Source organism: Podarcis melisellensis, assembly GCF_964234715.1.
Source record: "Podarcis melisellensis genome assembly, chromosome: 8".
NCBI lineage: Eukaryota > Metazoa > Chordata > Lepidosauria > Squamata > Lacertidae > Podarcis > Podarcis melisellensis.
Genome location: NC_138540.1, coordinates 81,289,550 through 81,306,537, shown reverse-complemented (window position 1 = coordinate 81,306,537; position 16,988 = coordinate 81,289,550). Strand labels below are relative to the sequence as shown.

The 16,988-nt window shown below is 46.1% G+C and overlaps 1 protein-coding gene across 1 annotated transcript; it reads left to right on the top strand.

Moving 5' to 3' along the window:
- The first annotated feature begins 7,630 nt into the window (after window positions 1–7,630).
- CEACAM16 (CEA cell adhesion molecule 16, tectorial membrane component) lies at window positions 7,631–12,469 on the top strand. The gene is made up of 3 exons (XM_081922486.1): window positions 7,631–7,790; window positions 9,926–10,279; window positions 12,291–12,469. The coding sequence occupies exons 1-3, from the start codon at window positions 7,757–7,759 to the stop codon at window positions 12,293–12,295; spliced, it is 393 nt and encodes a 130-aa protein (XP_081778612.1). The 5' UTR covers window positions 7,631–7,756; the 3' UTR covers window positions 12,296–12,469.
- Window positions 12,470–16,988: the final 4,519 nt, after the last annotated feature.

Below are 16,988 nucleotides of genomic sequence, written 5' to 3'. Positions count from 1 at the left end.
CCGCAAGCCTGGGGAGACTGGTGCGACTTCCCACGGGCTTCCTAGGCTTGCGGATAGCAGCCTGTTCTGGGGGCTGGGGTCGGGGGAAGCTCGGGCATCCCCCGCCCCAGCCCCGCGCCTGGTGAAAAAATAATTCCCCCCCTTTATTCCCCCCAAAAAGTAGGTGTGTCCTATGGGCCGGTGCGCCCTATGGGGCGAAAAATACGGTACTTTATAATATGATAGCGGGACACCCAGAAAATATAAAACAATGCAGCTACCAAAGAACATGAATCATTCCCAAAATATCATTATAAATGAGTCTCTTATACTGTATATGTACCGTAAGCATATATACAAACTCAATGAGAGGTGTGAGCTCGCTTTTGCTGGGCAATCTCATCGATATTATGTCTAGTTTGAGACAAGGTAGGGACATGGGTCTAAACCACTGAGCCTCTTGGGCTTGCCGATCAGAAGGTCGGCAGTTCGAATCCTCTGACGGGGTAAGCTCCTGTTGCTCGGTCCCAGCTCCTGCCAACCTAGCAATTCAAAAGCACGCCAGTGCAAGTAGATAAATAGGCACTGCTCAGGTGGGAAGGTAAACAGTGTTTCCGTGCGGTCTGGTTTCCACCACGGTGTCCTGTTGCACCAGAAGTGCTTTAGTCCTGCTGGCCACATGACCTGGAAGGCTGTCTGCAGACAAACGCCGACTCCCTCAGCCTGAAAGCAAGATGAGCGCCGCAGCCCCATACAGTGGTACCTTGGGTTAAGAACTTAATTCATTCTGGAGGTCCGTTCTTAACCTGAAACTGTTCTTAACCTGAGGTACCACTTTAGCTAATGGGGCCTCCCTCTACCGCCACGCTGCCACTATACGATTTGTGTTCTCATCCTGAAGCAAAGTTCTTAACCCGAGGTACTATTTCTGGGTTAGCCGAGTCTGTAACCTGAAGCATCTGTAACCCAAGGTACCACTGTAGCTGCCTTTGACTGGACGTAACTGTCAAAGTAGCTGAGGCTCCAATACTTTGGCCACCTCATGAGAAGAGAAGACTCCCTGGAAAAGACCCTGATTCTGGGAAAGAGGACAGAGGACGAGATGGTTGGACAATGTTCTCGAAGCTACTAACATGAGTTTGACCAAACTGCGGGAGGCAGTGGAAGACAGGAGTGTCTGGCGTGCTCTGGTCCATGGAGTCATGAAGAGTCGGACACGACTAAGCAACAATAACAACTGTCCAGGAGTCCTTTACCTTTACCTTTAGTTTGAGACAAGCAAACTCTCTGAAATATTTAAATGTTTCTTTGGTTGTCCTCGAATCTCCCCGCCACAATTACCATCCTCTCCTGGCACACCAGTGCGGCCTTCCACACCCTTTGAGAACCCCTGACTTAATACATCATAAAAGAAGCTTTTGGCTGGAGCATGTCTAGACTAATTTAGGACTGCCACTTATTAAAACCGGGCCTGCTCTCCGGCCTTTAACCTGGATAAACCAAGTTTTCCTCGGCATTCCATCCCTTTGTGTCACACGCTAAATTGCTGTGTGTCAGGCTGCTGCTTAAGGCACAGGAGCAAAGACTAGGAAACAAAGTTGGCAACCCCTTTCTTCAGCCAAGGAGCTTGGCTTGGCAATAGCTAGGCTGACACCTGGTGGCTGACTTGACTAAAGGCTGCAGAATCTTGCGCAGTTATTTTCCAGGGAGTTTGATGTGCTTCTGTAATTCTCTGCAGATACACTGGTAAGTTATAGCTATCATCACTGCATCCAATATCAGAGCTACTCAGAGACAACCCATTGAAATTAATGGACTCCTCCTATCACTACAGGTCAAGACTTGCCAAAAGAGCAGAAGAAATTATTTTTGTATGCAACAACAGCAGCTAGGATATTACTAGCTCCAAAGTGGAAAGACAATAAGGTACCAGCTAAAGAAGAATGGCAAGAAAAAACTGATGGAATATGCTGAAATGGCCAAGTTAACTGGAAAATTTCAGAGACAAGTGTTATGTACTGAAGTTCTCACCCTGGGCCAGCAGGGGGATACTGTAGATAGTTATGCAAATGAAGGATCAAAAGTGACGTTCAGTGATTGGATAGTTTGTATGCAAATGAAGGATCGAAAGTGACGTTCAGTGATTGGCTAGTTACAGAAAATGGTTACTGTTGCATTCTAGTGGAGCTCTATATAAGCAGGCTGACTGAGCTCCTCAGTCCAGTTCTGTTCCAGCTTACAAATAAAGAGCTGCTTTGGAAGAATCGCTGTGTCGTCTGATATGTTCGTCCACAACTTAACAACAAGGATAACAGAGACTTCAGAAAAAAGACTGGGAACCATTTATGCTGTATTTACAGAAACATTGTAATAAACACTTGCAACCAACAAAACAAATATAGAAATCAAGATGTAAAAATTGGAAAACAAAGTGTAAGAGGAATTTTGAAAATAAGCATGGTATAAAAATGTTAACAATATAGCAGTATTTAAGTTAACGTTTGCAATATTAAGGTGGAATAAAACAAGCAGGGGAAGTAAATATTTAAAAAACCAGAAGAGGAAGTTGAAGGAAGTCATGGGGGATTTATATTTTTTTTCTTTTTTGAGATAACGTTGATTGTGAAGATTATAAAATTGTAAAACTTAATAAAAATTATTTTTTGAAAAAGAAATTGATGGACACCTCCCTCACAGGGTTAAATGAAGAACTCTGAGAAAATGGTGGAAAGTCAGTGCAGTTAATATCTAAGAGAAACAAGTCTCAGCCTTGATAGCTCAGTTGTCTAGAGCGTGGCGCCGACAGCGCCAAGGCTGCAGGTTCATAAACCAGAAGTTTTTCTTTTGGGAATTATAGGGACAGAACTACCGGTACCTAAATTTTATGGAAATTAATTTATGTATGCTACTGCAGCAGCAAGAATGCTACTTGCCCCCAAAGTGGAAAGAAGCAGAAGTCGCAGCAAAGGAAGAATGGACACAAAAACTCATGGAATATGAAGAAATGGCAGAACTTACCGGAAGAATAAGAAATCAAGCTAACAAACTCTTTCGGAAAGAATGGAAATGGTTTGTTGAATATTTACAGGCAAATTGCAAGCAGATGAAAAGACTGGCAGGATTATTGTAATAATCTGCAGTTTCATAAGAGCTTATATTTAAAATAGATAATTAAATGAATCTGGATATGCAGAAGATATTTTAAAAATCAATTTAAGGAACTGCAGGAAGAGGGGGAAGGGAGTCAAACTTCAAAAGGTTAAATTGATTGTAAAACTAATGAACTGTATAAACTTGAAAAGTATAAACTTTTTAAAAGGCTGCAGGTTCGATCCCCGCCTGGGATAGCTGCATATTGCTGCATTGCAGGGGGTTAGACTAGAGGATCTTTAGGGTCCCCCTTCCAAGTCTACATTTCTATGATTTTCAATGGGTTTTCTTGGCACCTCGTATCCGATGCCTACCACAGAATTAAGAGATGCCCACAAATGTAAAGCACACACATTTTGAATTGTTGTCTTGCAACAGGGGAGTTGCTCCAGAGTCTAGACCCTTGATCGTTTTGGTTACCTGGCTGCTGTTAAAGGCAGAGAAGCAATGGCTAGGAAAGGAATGTGGCAACCCTTCTATGCCTACGTTTTGATTGGAGATAGCTATGGCGACACCTAGCGGCTGATTTAAGCAACGGCTGTGGAATCTACCAGGGTTTCCCCCCCAGGTAATCTTAAAAGAGTTTGGTTTTCCTGTACAGTCAAAAGTAAAACAGATATTACAAAATCTCCGGGACACTCTCAGGGTAAAGTAACTGAAGTGCTTTCCCTGAAATTTACCGGGGAAATTAGAAAAGAAATGTGTAAATCAGAACCGGGTATTTGCTGGAAATGTCAAGAAATGGAGGGTAATTTTTATCATATGTGGTGGACATGTGAAAATGTGAAGGAATTCTGGGAGATGATATATAATGAGAGAAAAAAATGTTTAAGAAGGTGTTTATTAAAAAGAGCAGAAACCTTCTTATTAGGAATGGAAGTCTCCACAGATCAAAATAACTTGGTTTTTCTCTACAGTTACAGCTGCCCGAATGGTATATGATCAGAAATGGAAAGAGAGAATAAGAAAGGAGGAGTGACAGGTGAAATTAATGGAATATGTAGAATTGGCAAATTTAAAATAACAGAATAAGGAATCAGGAAGATGGAGTGTTTAAGGTAGAGTGGGAAGTGTTTGCAGAGTATCTGAAGAATTATGCAAATAAGATTAAATAATCATCAATATTAGCATAAATTCAGCAGTTTAAAGTATTAAAGTTATAGGGGGGAAGAGAAACTTGAAAAAGAGGAAATTAGAACATGCAGTTTTACTGGATAAATAAATAGAACCATGGAACGGGGGAAGGGAAGTCAATGATGGTGGGGTTGCGTTCAATGAAATGTGAAACTGCAATTATGAAAAAGGTATAAATAAAATATCGACATTTACTGGGGGAGTGCTGTGATCGTATGGAAAGCACCAGATCAACGTTAGCTTTTGAAAAAAGTGAAAAGACGCACACTGTTTAAAAATAAAATTTACCCATAGTTAAAATACAAGGAACCAGGATTCAAATACTATCACTGCTATAATGGTCTTTGTGTGTGGTGACAGCATGTATTAAAAGCAACTGGCTTCTCCCAAGGCATCCTGGGAACTCTAGTTTACTCGCCACAGGGCTACAACCCAGCAAACTACAGTTCCCATGGGTTTTTTTGGGGGGGGGTGAGCCATGTTCTTTAAATACCTGGTGTGGATGTGACCTATGAAAGGGCAGGTCTCCACCTCAGGCAACACACAGTCTAAAATTTGTCTTGGGGAAGCACCTTTAGACTTAGAGACAGGCTGAATTAGAGCAGGCTGAGGGACCATGGATCCAGGCCTTCTCTGTCTGGCTCTCAGGACTTCCCCCAGCCTGCCGCCACCACCAACCTGTCTTGGGGTATTTTGATTAAGGACAATCTTCTCCCAAAGTGGGTGATATCACCCCCTGGCTGGGGGACTGGAATGATCCAGGGGTGGGGGCAGTAATAGCTTCAGGTGCAATTGGGGGTGGGGGGAGGCATTGAATAAAAATAAGGAAGCAAAGAGAATTTTGCAAAACCGTTTGTACGTGTTTCATCTGTTGTGTAATGGTGCTTCCCCATGTGACATAAAGTCGTGATGTCTTTATTTTCCATATAAACCCACAAAACGCAAGTTGGAACTGATCAGCTATCTTAATTTTCTGTGTGCAACGCGGATGTTACTGCGGTTGAGTTCAACAGATAATTTCGAAACGTCAAGCTTCAAGGCGCCCTTATTTAGAACAACGCCTTTCTTTATTATGTTGTAGGCAGAAATAAAGGTAAAGGTAAAGGTAAAGGGACCGCTGACCATTAGGTCCAGTTGCGGAAGACTCTGGGGTTGCAGCGCTCATCTCGCTTTATTGGCCGAGGGAGCCGGCGTACAGCTTCTGGGTCATGTGGCCAGCATGACTAAGCCACTTTTGGTGAACCAGAGCAGCGCACGGAAACGCCGTTTACCTTCCCGCCGGAGCGGTACCTATTTATCTACTTGCACTTTGACGTGATTTCGAACTGCTAGGTTGGCAGGAGCAGGGACCGAGCAACGGGAGCTCACCCCGTTGCGGGGATTTGAACTGCTGACCTTCTTATCGGCAAGCCCTAGGCTCTGTGGTTTAGACCACAGCGCCACCCGCGTCCCTTTGTAGGCAGAAATACAGATGCATAAAAGAATGCAGATTTGTCACTGCATCTTTCTGTTTGTTCACTGAAAGAAGGTAGATTTCTAGGGGGGTGCTGAGTATTATTAATTTTTCTGAAAAGGGGGCAGTAGACCAAATAAATTTGGGCATCTCTAGTCCAGAATGTGTCCTTGGGCTGCAATAATGCCTCTTGCTTCGGAACGCAGAGGCAGGCACATGTGTAGAAAACCTCTGACTTTTGCACACTTGAAAGGAGGAAGAAAAAGAGTCCCCGCCCACGTTTCCCTCTGGCCACACCCCCTGTGGACATGTGACCCAGGAACGTTGCCCCCATGGCCTTCAGGCTGACAATGATTTGTCCATGGATCAGGGCACTGGGTGGCCTGGGACCTGTCACTATACTTTGTCCGAAACTACTTCCCAGCTTGTAGGTGAAAGGGGAGGCCATGGGTTGGGATCAATGCCAGTCTTACTCAGAGGAGACCTATTGAAATGAATGAACCTAGTTAATTTCAATAGGTCTGCTCTGAGTAGGATGCCTATCGGATGCAGCCGCATAGAACACCTGGGGACCATAGAACACTGGTCCTGAACATAGCTGTCAACTTTCCCCCCTTTTTAAGGAAAATTCCCTTATTCCGAATAGCATTCCTCGCAAGAAAAGGGAAACGTTGACAGCTATGGTCCTGAAAGACCTACATTGGCTCCCAGTACATTTCCAAGCACAATTCAAAGTGTTGGTTCTGACCTTCAGAGCCCTATACGGCCTCAGTCCAGTATACCTGAAGGAGCATCTCCACCCGCATCCTTCAGCCCAAACACTGAGGTCCAGCTCCAATGGCCTTCTGGCAGTTCCCTCTCTGCGAGAAGTGAGGTTACAGGGAACCAGGCAGAGGGCCTTCTTGGTGGTGGCGCCCACCCTGTGGAATGCCCTCTCTTCAGATGTCAAGTAAATAAACAATTATCTGACTTTTAGAAGACATCTCAAGGCAGCTAGGGAAGTTTTTAATGTTTGATGTTTTATTGTGTTTTTAATATTCTTTTGGGAGCCGCCCAGAGTGGCTGGGGAAACCCAGCCAGATGGACGGGATATAAATATATTATTATTATTATTATTATTAGTAGTAGTAGTAGTAGTAGTAATGGAAGCTGATTCTCAGCTGATTCTCTCTACTGGATGCACTTAGCCATGCACCTGCACTTTTAATAGCTGTGCTTGTGAGGCAGCAACCCAACAGGTGATGTCTTTCCTTGGCATGCACACTCTTTTTAATGGACATTTTGTGCCCGTCCCTGCCTCCCTACAGATGATCGAATCTGTCCATTTCAGTTAAAGCTGCTTTCTTGTTTTCTCAACCTTCAGCCCAGTTCTTCACATTTCCATGTCAGTTTGCAATTCAAGAATGGAAAAAGTTCTCATGAGAATCCAGTGTCAATTTTCCTGAATATTCTGCATGCATTCCTGCCCCAATGCACACAATTTTGCAAAGCGGTTCCCCACCCCCCAGCATGATGCATTTTTGTATGTTATTTTTCCAGCAGGGTATGCATTTGTATGCACGCTTTACCCTAGCAAGTTGGTTTCTGCACATATGACCTGGCATGAAAAATGGCATTGCAAAATTCAGAGAAGGGTGCGTTTTGAAAGGAGGCTGCAATCCGGTTTGTATATCCGTTGGGGGAAAGTGGGGATTTGATAGCTTTGCCCTGCCTGAGACAAATGGCTTCTTTCTCAAAAGAGCCAAATTAGGTGTTGAACAGAAGAGTGGCCGAGTAGGTGACCAGTTTGTACTTTCCGCTATGGGGAAATAGTTTCCTTTGAAAGAACGTCCAGTTCTCTCCTCTCTCTCTCTCTCTCTCTCTCTCTCTCTCTCTCTCTCTCTCTCTCTCCCTTTCTCAATCTTGCCCAACTTTTCATTCCATCCTCCTTTCTCTTGGGCAATGTCCCCCCGCACTGGGGAAATTCCTCCTCTGCACAATATATAAGCCCCCCGGCCTGGTGGAAGGCATTTGCACCACAGAGAAGGCAACCCAGGCATCATGGCTGTTCTGCTCAGGGCTCTGACCCTGGCAGGTAAGAGGTGGAAAGGGCCCCCGGGGGTGGAGGGTGGAAAAGAGACCAGGGTTCCCGAGCCTTGTAATGAGAGAAGGATAAAGTCACCAGACCTCCAGGTCTCTGACCTGAAGCTTTCAGGTTTGCCTGGCTTCCTCCAGGTGGCAGGTGAGGGGCTCGAATCTCCAGGTGGGTGAAAGTCCCTTACAATAAAATAAAATAAAGATCATTAAGAAGATTGTGCGTGAAGCTTGCAAGCTTCAGCCCGGCAGGAGCAGACTGCAAAATTTAGCCTAAACCATGGGTAGGCAAACTAAGGCCGGAGGGCTGGATGCGGCCCAATCGCCTTCTCAACCTGGACGGTCCGGAAATCAGCGTGTTCTTACATGAGTAGAATGTGTCCTTTTATTTAAAATGCATCTCCGGGTTATTTGTGAGGCCTGCCTGGTGTTTTTACATGAGTAGAATGTGTGCTTTTATTTAAAGTTATTTGTGGGGCATAGGAATTCGTTCATTGTATTTATTTTTTCAAAATGTAGTCCGGCCCCCCACAAGGTCTGAGGGACAGTGGACTGGCCCCCTGCTGAAAAAGTTTGCTGACCCCTGGCCTAAACAGTCTGCAGGGTCTGCTCCCCTCTGCTCTCCTCTCCCAATTAACCTCCGTCTCCAGGGGCCTCCCCTTGTGACATCACTGGGGGTCTCCCCTCGTACCACCAGGGGCTGCCCCTAGGTCTCAGGTCTGGACCCTGAAATCTTGGGGTCTGAAATGCTCCTAACATGGAGCATAGGATCACAAACATCTGCCTTATCCTGAGCTTAGGGTGGGAATAGTGTTGCCAGCATTCCCACCAGAACAAACACAAACCCCTGTGTTGCAAAATGTGACAAAATGCAAACACAACACGCTGGCTAGTAACTGTTAGTAAATATATAATCGGTACGATGTCATTCAAAATATAGGAATAAGCCACTTCAAAATGATGTATATATCATACAACACATCTCACAAAATATACAAGTAACTGCAAGTTGTTATATGTATCAGAGTCAAACAAAGATTCAACCAACCAATGAATAGCAAGGAATGCCAAACCGTCTCTCAAAGGAAGACATCTCTGCAAAGTCTCAAAAGGACAGTATATCCAGAATAGTTCAACTGTTTCAGAATAAAGTCTTCATCAGCGAATAAATATCAATGAAATATACATACTAGTGAAGATCATACTAATGGATCAGTGCTCACTGAATAATGTAGCTGCTGTTGCATTTACTAAGAGTAAATGACTAACAGTTATTAGCCAGCATGTTGTGTTAGCATCCCCACCAGCACACGCCTTTTGCAGCTGGATCTAGAATTGATAAGTTTTTTCTCTGCGTTCCGAAAAGCTCCCTCTGCAAATCCCTGGAGATCCAGTTATTGTCCAAAGGCAGCTCCCAACGTTAGGAGCGAGAGAAGGAAGCTTGGGGGGGGGTAGTGTTTATCGGCCTGTGGTAACGAAGAAGCGGGTGTTCCCACCGATGTGGCGGAACAGTTTCCATGCTGAAATACGAGAGGCCCCAATCCGTATTGGCATTCCGCCGGCTCCTCAACACGCCCCTGTTTAGACAGCATCTCCAAGCTTGACAGTTTACAATTCTGTTTAAGCTCTTTTAATTGCTGTGCCGTATGGACTTGTTTGCTACTCATTTTGATTGCGGATTTTAAAGGCTTGTGGATAGCAGGCTGCAGCCTGAAGCCCGGGGAGCGCAGCACCAACTCCTGCTGCGCTCCCTGGGCTTCAGGCAGCTATCCGCAAGCCTTTGGAGCATGCCCCCAGCCCTGCAAGCCCTGGGAGCGACGGCAAGGCTGCGCACAACCTTGCCGCCGCTCCCGGACCTGTTCTGGGGGCTGGGGTTGGGGGAAGCTCAGGCTTCCCCTGCCCTAGCCCCGCGGCTAAAAACAAAGCCAAGACAGCGAGCGGGATCCATTCAGCTGGAGAGGTTGCGCATGGCTAGAGAGGAAGCCAAGACAGCCAGCGGGATGGATAATTTCCCCCCCTTTATTTCCCTCCCTAAAACCTAGGTGCGCCCTATGGTCCGGTGCGCCCTATGGAACAAAAAATACGGTACATCTTTTTAAATGAATTTCTTCACTAATTAACCCTCTTGTCTTGCAGCCTTAGTCTCCTGTATCCAGCTGGCCGATGCCATCCAGATTGTCCCCACCCCATCGACCCCACGCGTAGGACAAACGGTCACCCTTTCTGTGCAGGGCATAAGGGACCCCACCATCTGCTTTTGGTTCCGGGGTAACAGATTCGACAAGGGTCAGATGATCTTCCAGATTGAGGCCGGAAGGGTGGTCTCAAGGGGTGGGGGCTCCACGGACCGCCACAGCCTGGGGAGAGACTGCGCCCTCGTCATCCAAGGCGTGCAGTCGCCCGACGCTGGGGAGTACTATTTTATCGCCCTGCACGGGAGACGCTCAGGTCAAAGATGGGAAGATGCTCTGACACGGCTGCAAGTTTCCAGTGAGTACATAAAGGGGAAATGAGACTATTATGGGGTGGGGGGAGGCTGGAAGCAGCCTGAAGGATCTGCAGTGATTCAGAGTTTACCCACTGTCGTGAGCTGTTTGAATGCAGAGGAATGGTGGGGGGGAACCAGCTGGGACCCCCCCCAAGGGAAGAAGGCTCTGAGCCCGGGGAGTGGTAGTTGGGCAGAGGGATGAATGGTCAGAGGGAAGGAGGAGCTGTTGGAAGCTGAAGAGGTAATAATAATAATAATAATAATAATAATAATAATAATAATAATTTTTAAATTTATATCCTGCCCATCTGGCTGGGTTTCCCCAGCCACTCTGGGTGGCTTACAGCACAGATAAAAATACAACAAAATGTCAAACAGTAAAAAAACAGAACACCCTATGCAAGCAACAAGCAAACCAACAAATCAATAGAAACCAATGACAATGATAACAATAATAGACAGTTTGCTTTACAGTGAATCTGCACTGTTCACTGTAAACAATTTAACACAGAAAATTTTGTAAATTAAACTTAGTGCTGGGCAACACAAATGGTGCAGTAGGGAAGGACCCTGAAGCTATAACTCTTTGTCTCCACTAGTAAAAACATAGGCATGTTCACACAAACAATCACATTTCCTTGTGGTCTGGATTCTATTTCCTGGCTCTGCCTTACAAAATTCACGTGAGCAGGAAGAGGCTGTGGTAGAAAGAAATCTAGAATCAGAGTCAGGGATGTCTCCCCCACCTGCTGTGACAAGCTCCCTTCCCTTCTGGTCTCCCAGAACCAGGAGGGGCATGAAAAGGGCAGGGGAGAGGCTGACTGCAGGCAGGCAGGCACAGTCTCCGATTGCTTGGAAATAGCTCTGGAGAGGAGGGGACTTTCAGTCTTGGCAACTGATTTCGTGGAGTAAGACCTACAGGGAATGAGCTGCTGTGCTCAGTAGGCATGACACTCAGCCAAGTCGGTGGAGATTGTAGTTTTGCTAATAAAGAGCTGAGTCCAACTTTGAACTGTCTCGGTCACACCCACAAACGTTTCAATCCTTCCACTTCAATTACACATGTCAAATTTGCAATCAGGGTGTCTTGACCTTGTCTACTGTCTCTCGGTTTCTTGGCTAAAGGGAGGGAGAATCGTGTAGTGGTTGGAGGGCTGGATATAGATCAGGAGACTTGGGTTCAAGTCTGTACTCAGGCCTGGGATAATCCGGGGTCACTCACAGCCTAACTGATTTCTGCTGAGAGGGTAAAGTGAGGGGGACAAAGACCCTGAATTCCTTGGAGGAAGTGCATGCTAAAAATAATAATAATGTAATAGATGCAAAATAAGCTGCCCACTGACAAATACCGTATTTTTCTCTCTATAAGACGCACCAGACCATAAGACGCACCTAGTTTTTGGAGGAGGAAAACAAGAAAAAAAATATTCTGAATCTCAGAAGGCAGAACAGCAAGAGGGATCGCTGCGCAGCCTGCATTCGCTCCATAAGACACACACACATTTCCCCTTACTTTTTAGGAGGGAAAAAGTGAGTCTTATAGAGCGAAAAATACGGTATTAAGTGCCATTGCATGTCAGCTATTGGTTTTGCCAAGTGTTTGACTGGCCTTGCTCCTGTGTCTCAAAAAGCAGCTTGCAATGTAGACACAGTATCTGGTTATATGGTGTGTGTTTTTTTTAATTAAATATTATTACTATCTGGTTATTTGGTTGGTAAAAGGGTGTGTGCACCACAAAAATGGTTTTCCTGTGGATTATGCTGCTACTTCTGGCACAGGAGCAAGAACAGGGAACAATGAGTGGTTGCCATGAGGGGGTTGCCAACTGATGAGACAGCAGCTGCTCTTTTGCCTCTAGCATCAGCTTGATCTGCAAAAACCAAGAGGTTGTGCAAATTATACCAGGCCCAGTAGAAAAGTTGGCAACTCAAGGGAAGTTAGTGAAGTTGGAAACTCTGCGAGAGGCAATTTTCTCCCCACCCTTGAGCTGACTCTCTCCCTGTTTGTTGCAGACTGATGAATCTGGACCCCCTCCCACGGAACAACAGCTTTCGTTCCAAGGATGAAGGAATTGGCCCTTGAGATGAACGAATTTCCCTTTTGGTTCTCCTTCCCTTCCTCCTCTCTGATCTCCTCTTGCCTTCCACTAAAGGAGAACACTTCAATAAAATATCCGCACTGGCAATTCAAAGCAGCCTGGAGATGTGTTTGTGTTAGGTGCGTGCCGTGTCTCGAACTCTGTGTTTGAACCGGGGAATCTGTGGCCAGGATGAAGACCTTCTGGCCCGTCAGATGGCAGCTGGACTGATGGCATCTGGAGTCAACATTGAGAGTGCCAGAGGGACCTCATTCCTGTTGTGCAGGTTGTAAATGTTCATAAATGTACCAACCAAGCACATATATAGATATGTGGACCACATGTCTGGACCAGCACAGGAAGACCGCCCTGAAACCATTTTGACTGCCAAACTGACCAAATGTTTTCTCTGCAAGGAGGGAGGGGGTGAGGGAACCTTGCCACTGTCTCAGGAATTGGGTAATCTCCATCTCAAAGGAATGGCCAGACTATGAGGAAAGGCAATCAAATAAGGCATTATCAGATAACCTGGCAGACAGGAAAAACAACAACATTCAAATTTCTGTTATAGACCGCCTTTTAAATGATGTAGGTATGATGTTTGTGGGGGTTGGTCTTGGGTTACACCCCTTCTGTGATGTATGATGTATGGAGGGGTGGTTTTGAGCTCCAGGGAAGGCAATTTAAAATGTCTATATAAGGGCAGGCACACCTTGGTTCAGGGTCCTCCTGCGTGTGAGGGGAGGACCCTGTCACAACAGTTCAATAAAGATCAGGCTTACTAGCTGCTTTGCTTCTCAATATTCTCTGGTTGTCCTCTGTCATTTTCTCCTACCAATGGAGAATCTACAAAGGACTCTATAAGGGCTCTTGTGTCCCCCATAAGGGAATAAGGGCAGATTTTGTTTACAACACCCACAAAAAAAATTGAGGGAACTGTGTCCCCCCAAAGTTGATGGGCATTGCCAGTCAAATGGTATTGTGATTGATTATGCAGGGCAGGGCATACCTGGGCCACCCATTCCCTCCCCCAAGTTGGCACCCTTGGAGGAAGGTATATAAACTATGTTCAAAATAGACAATCTCTCTCTCTCATTCTCTCTCTCTCTCTGCATGGTTAGGCCTGAACAAACCCATCCTTCCTCAACAGCCATCTAAAATATCCAAATTACTGGAGTCTCCTGAATCTCTTTTGGGAAGGCATTCCAGGGGGTTTGTGGTGCAGCATCCACGAGGGTGAATTTCTTTGTGGTTTTTAAATGGTGAAGGGCTTCGGCTCAGAGCTGGGCATCTGCCTGGCATCTCCAGGTAGGACTTTCTGAAACCTAGGAGCGCCGCCACTGCCGGTCAGTGAAGACAGGACCAAGACAAATGGGCTTTCTGGCAAAGCCACTTAAACCGCACAGGCAGAGTCCAGAGAGGAAAAGTCCAAACCGACACTTTCCCGAACAAACTGAACAAAAACAGCATATGATTTGAGGAGACAGGAACCTAAAGGTTTTGTCTTTCGCAAGTCAGGCCACAAGAGCTTTTTAACAGTAGAAGGGACTTCCTCGAGAGGTGGTGGACTCTCCTTCCTCAGAGGTTTTCAAGCAGAGGTTGGATGGCCATCTGTCATTGGATGCCTTAGCTGAGATTCCTGCATTGCAGGGGGTTGGACTAGATGACGCCCGGGTGACCCTTCCAACTCGATTCTATGACTGGCAACACCCCCATCTGTCCCCCTCTTGGATAGCTGATGGTAGCATCAGCAGAATTAACCCTTAAATGGCAAAGTTAATGAGCCCTGCTGTTCCAACAAGGGCCAAAACCTTACTCAGCTCCCTCTGCCCTGTGACAATCTGTTGGCCCTGACACAGCGGGGGCTTTTCTGGAGATTTCCCGAGTTGATTTGGCCTCTTGTAGGAGGGGAGGGGTGGAGAGAGGAAAAGGAATGTAAATATTTACCAGCACAATGGAGCAGGGGATTTCCCCTGCACTGATTCAGTTCAAAAGGACTCACAGAACAAGGAAGCCCAAGAGGATCAGACAAATTTCCTCCCTGCCCCATTGAACTAAGGGACAGTCATGTTTGCCTGGTTTTTCCTTTTTTTCTTTTTTTCTACTGGGTTCTGTTTTTTATTTATTTTTAATTTCATTAAATATATGCACTGCTTGATTGCAAACAACAACCTCAAAGCAGTTTACGAAAAGGACAAATTAATAAAATTATGAGTGAAAACAGACAAAACATTCAAAAAATGAATTCCTTCCAGTAGCACCTTAAAGACCAACTAAGTTAGTTCTTGGTATGAGCTTTCGTGTGCATGCACACTTCTTCAGATACCGAAAGCTCATACCAAGAACTAACTTAGTTGGTCTTTAAGGTGCTACTGGAAGGAATTTTTTTTGTTTCAAAAAATGAAGAGCAGCAATAAACTAAAGAACACACCAGCATTCTAGATGCCCAGGTAAAAAGGTAAAGGGACCCCTGACCATTAGGTCCAGTCATGACTGACTCTGGGGTTGCGACGATCATCTCACTTTATTGGCTGATGGAGCTCGTGTACAGCTTCCAGGTCATGTGGCCAGCATGACTAAGCCACTTCTGGCGAACCAGAGCACGGAAACGCCGTTTACCTTCCCGCTGCAGCAGTACCTATTTACCTACTTGCACTTGGCGTGCTTTCGCACTGCTAGGTTGGCAGGAGCAGGGACCGAGCAAAGGGAGCTCACCCTGTCGCGGGGATTCAAACCGCCGACCTTCTGATCGGCAAGTCCTAGGCTCTGTGGTTTAACCCACAGCGCCACCCGCATCCCTGAGATGCCCAGGTAGGCTTGTCTAAAAGCTCTGCCCTCGTGTTCTCAAGTGCAGCTTAATCTGCAGAAATCAGCCGTTGACTATTTTCATCGCGATGGTGAAGCACGACCATATGCCAATCTCGGCAGACCAAGCTGTTGCGCATGAGAATCACACCCTGTGAAAGAAAGGCTTGGCAATGCCCCGTGTGCTTTTCCTCAAAACCCACCAAGAATTGCAGTTATTTTGCTGCAAAAGCTGGTGAAGGGTGGTTTGTGTTCGAATCATGCCCGCAGCAGATATAAACCACTGCCCAGGGCAAAGATCTCCCGATACCTTATCCCAAATCAGGATCTGCCATATATTTGATGTTCTGCAACATGCTATTGGAGGGACACAGGTGGCGCTGTGGGTTAAAGCCTCAGCGCCTAGGACTTGCTGATCGAAAGGTCGGCGGTTCGAATCCCTGCTGCGGGGTGCGCTCCCGCTGCTCGGTCCCAGCGCCTGCCAACCTAGCAGTTCGAAAGCACCTCCGGGTGCAAGTAGATAAATAGGGACCGCTTACCAGCGGGAAGGTAAACGGCGTTTCCGTGTGCAGCTCTGGCTCTCCAGAGCAGCGATGTCACACTGGCCATGTGACCCGGAAGTGTCTCCGGACAGCGCTGGCCCCTGGCCTCTTAAGTGAGATGGGCGCACAACCCCAGAGTCTGTCAAGACTGGCCCGTACGGGCAGGGGTACCTTTACCTTTAAACATGCTATTGATGTAATAATGGCGTATTTGTGGTGGATTTGTTCTGAGTTAGTTTCTTCTGCGATGCTGCTGTCACAATGGGTGCACATCTGAACGGTTTATTGCTGTAGATCATGGCATCAGTGCAGTTGGCATATATTGATAAAAGAAGAGATCCTGCAAATTCAGAGCTGTCCTGAACCTGGTACTCATCTTTATTTTAAAGGTGACCTTGAAGGTATGAGTAAATTCCCTGAACTTAATGCCAAGCTCAGCACACAAATCGCCTGTTACCAGCAAAGTTTAATTGTCACCTCCTGTAAGAAAAAAATGGGTTCGGCAGAGACAACAAAGTCTTCCTCCGAAAGTAGAGTCATGACTCAGGAAGCCTACAGATCACCAATGAGTCATTTCTCATGAGACTAACATTGGCACGTATTGACTCCAGCAAAAAGTTTCAGAAAGGTTTTCGGCAGAGTCCCTTGTGAAATTTCACTGGCGCTTTTGACAAATTCCCCCCTGATATTCTTGCAGAGAAGCTAGTAAAACGTGGGCTGGACAAAGTAACTGTTAGATGGATTTGTAGCTGGTTGAACCTGCAGAGTGCTCTTCATCATCCTAGGAAAAAATGACAAGCAGGGCTCTGTAATGGACTTGGCATTGCTCAACGTCTTTGCAAATGACTCGGGTGAAGGAATTGAGGGGATGCTCATCAAATTTGCAGGTGACACCAAACTGGGAGGGGTAGCTAAGGTCGCAGAAGTCAGAATCAGAATTCAAAATGGTCTTAACGGATTGGAGAACTGGGCGCAAGTGAACAAAATGAATTTCAATAGGGACAAATGTAAGGTTCTGCACTTCGGCAGGAAGAACCAGGTGCACAAATATAAGATGGAGGACACCTGGCTTACTAGCAGTACATGTGAAAAGGATCTAGGGGTCTTGGTGGACCACAAGATGAACATGAATCAACAGTGTGATGCAGCAGCAAAAAAACCGAAGCGGCCCCTTGTAAGGTCATGTCGGCATGGATGTTAAAATCCCTCAGGACAACCAAACTAGGTGTCTCCAGGAGAACATCCGCCATGACCTGAAGCAGCTTGGGCAGGGAATCCTTGGTGCA

Coding starts and splice junctions, on each gene's coding strand:
- CEACAM16 (XM_081922486.1), top strand. CDS start 7,757: ATGGCTGTTCTGCTCAGGGCTCTGACCCTGGCAG. Junction 7,791..9,925: donor CAGGGCTCTGACCCTGGCAG/GTAAGAGGTGGA, acceptor CTTGTCTTGCAG/CCTTAGTCTCCTGTATCCAG.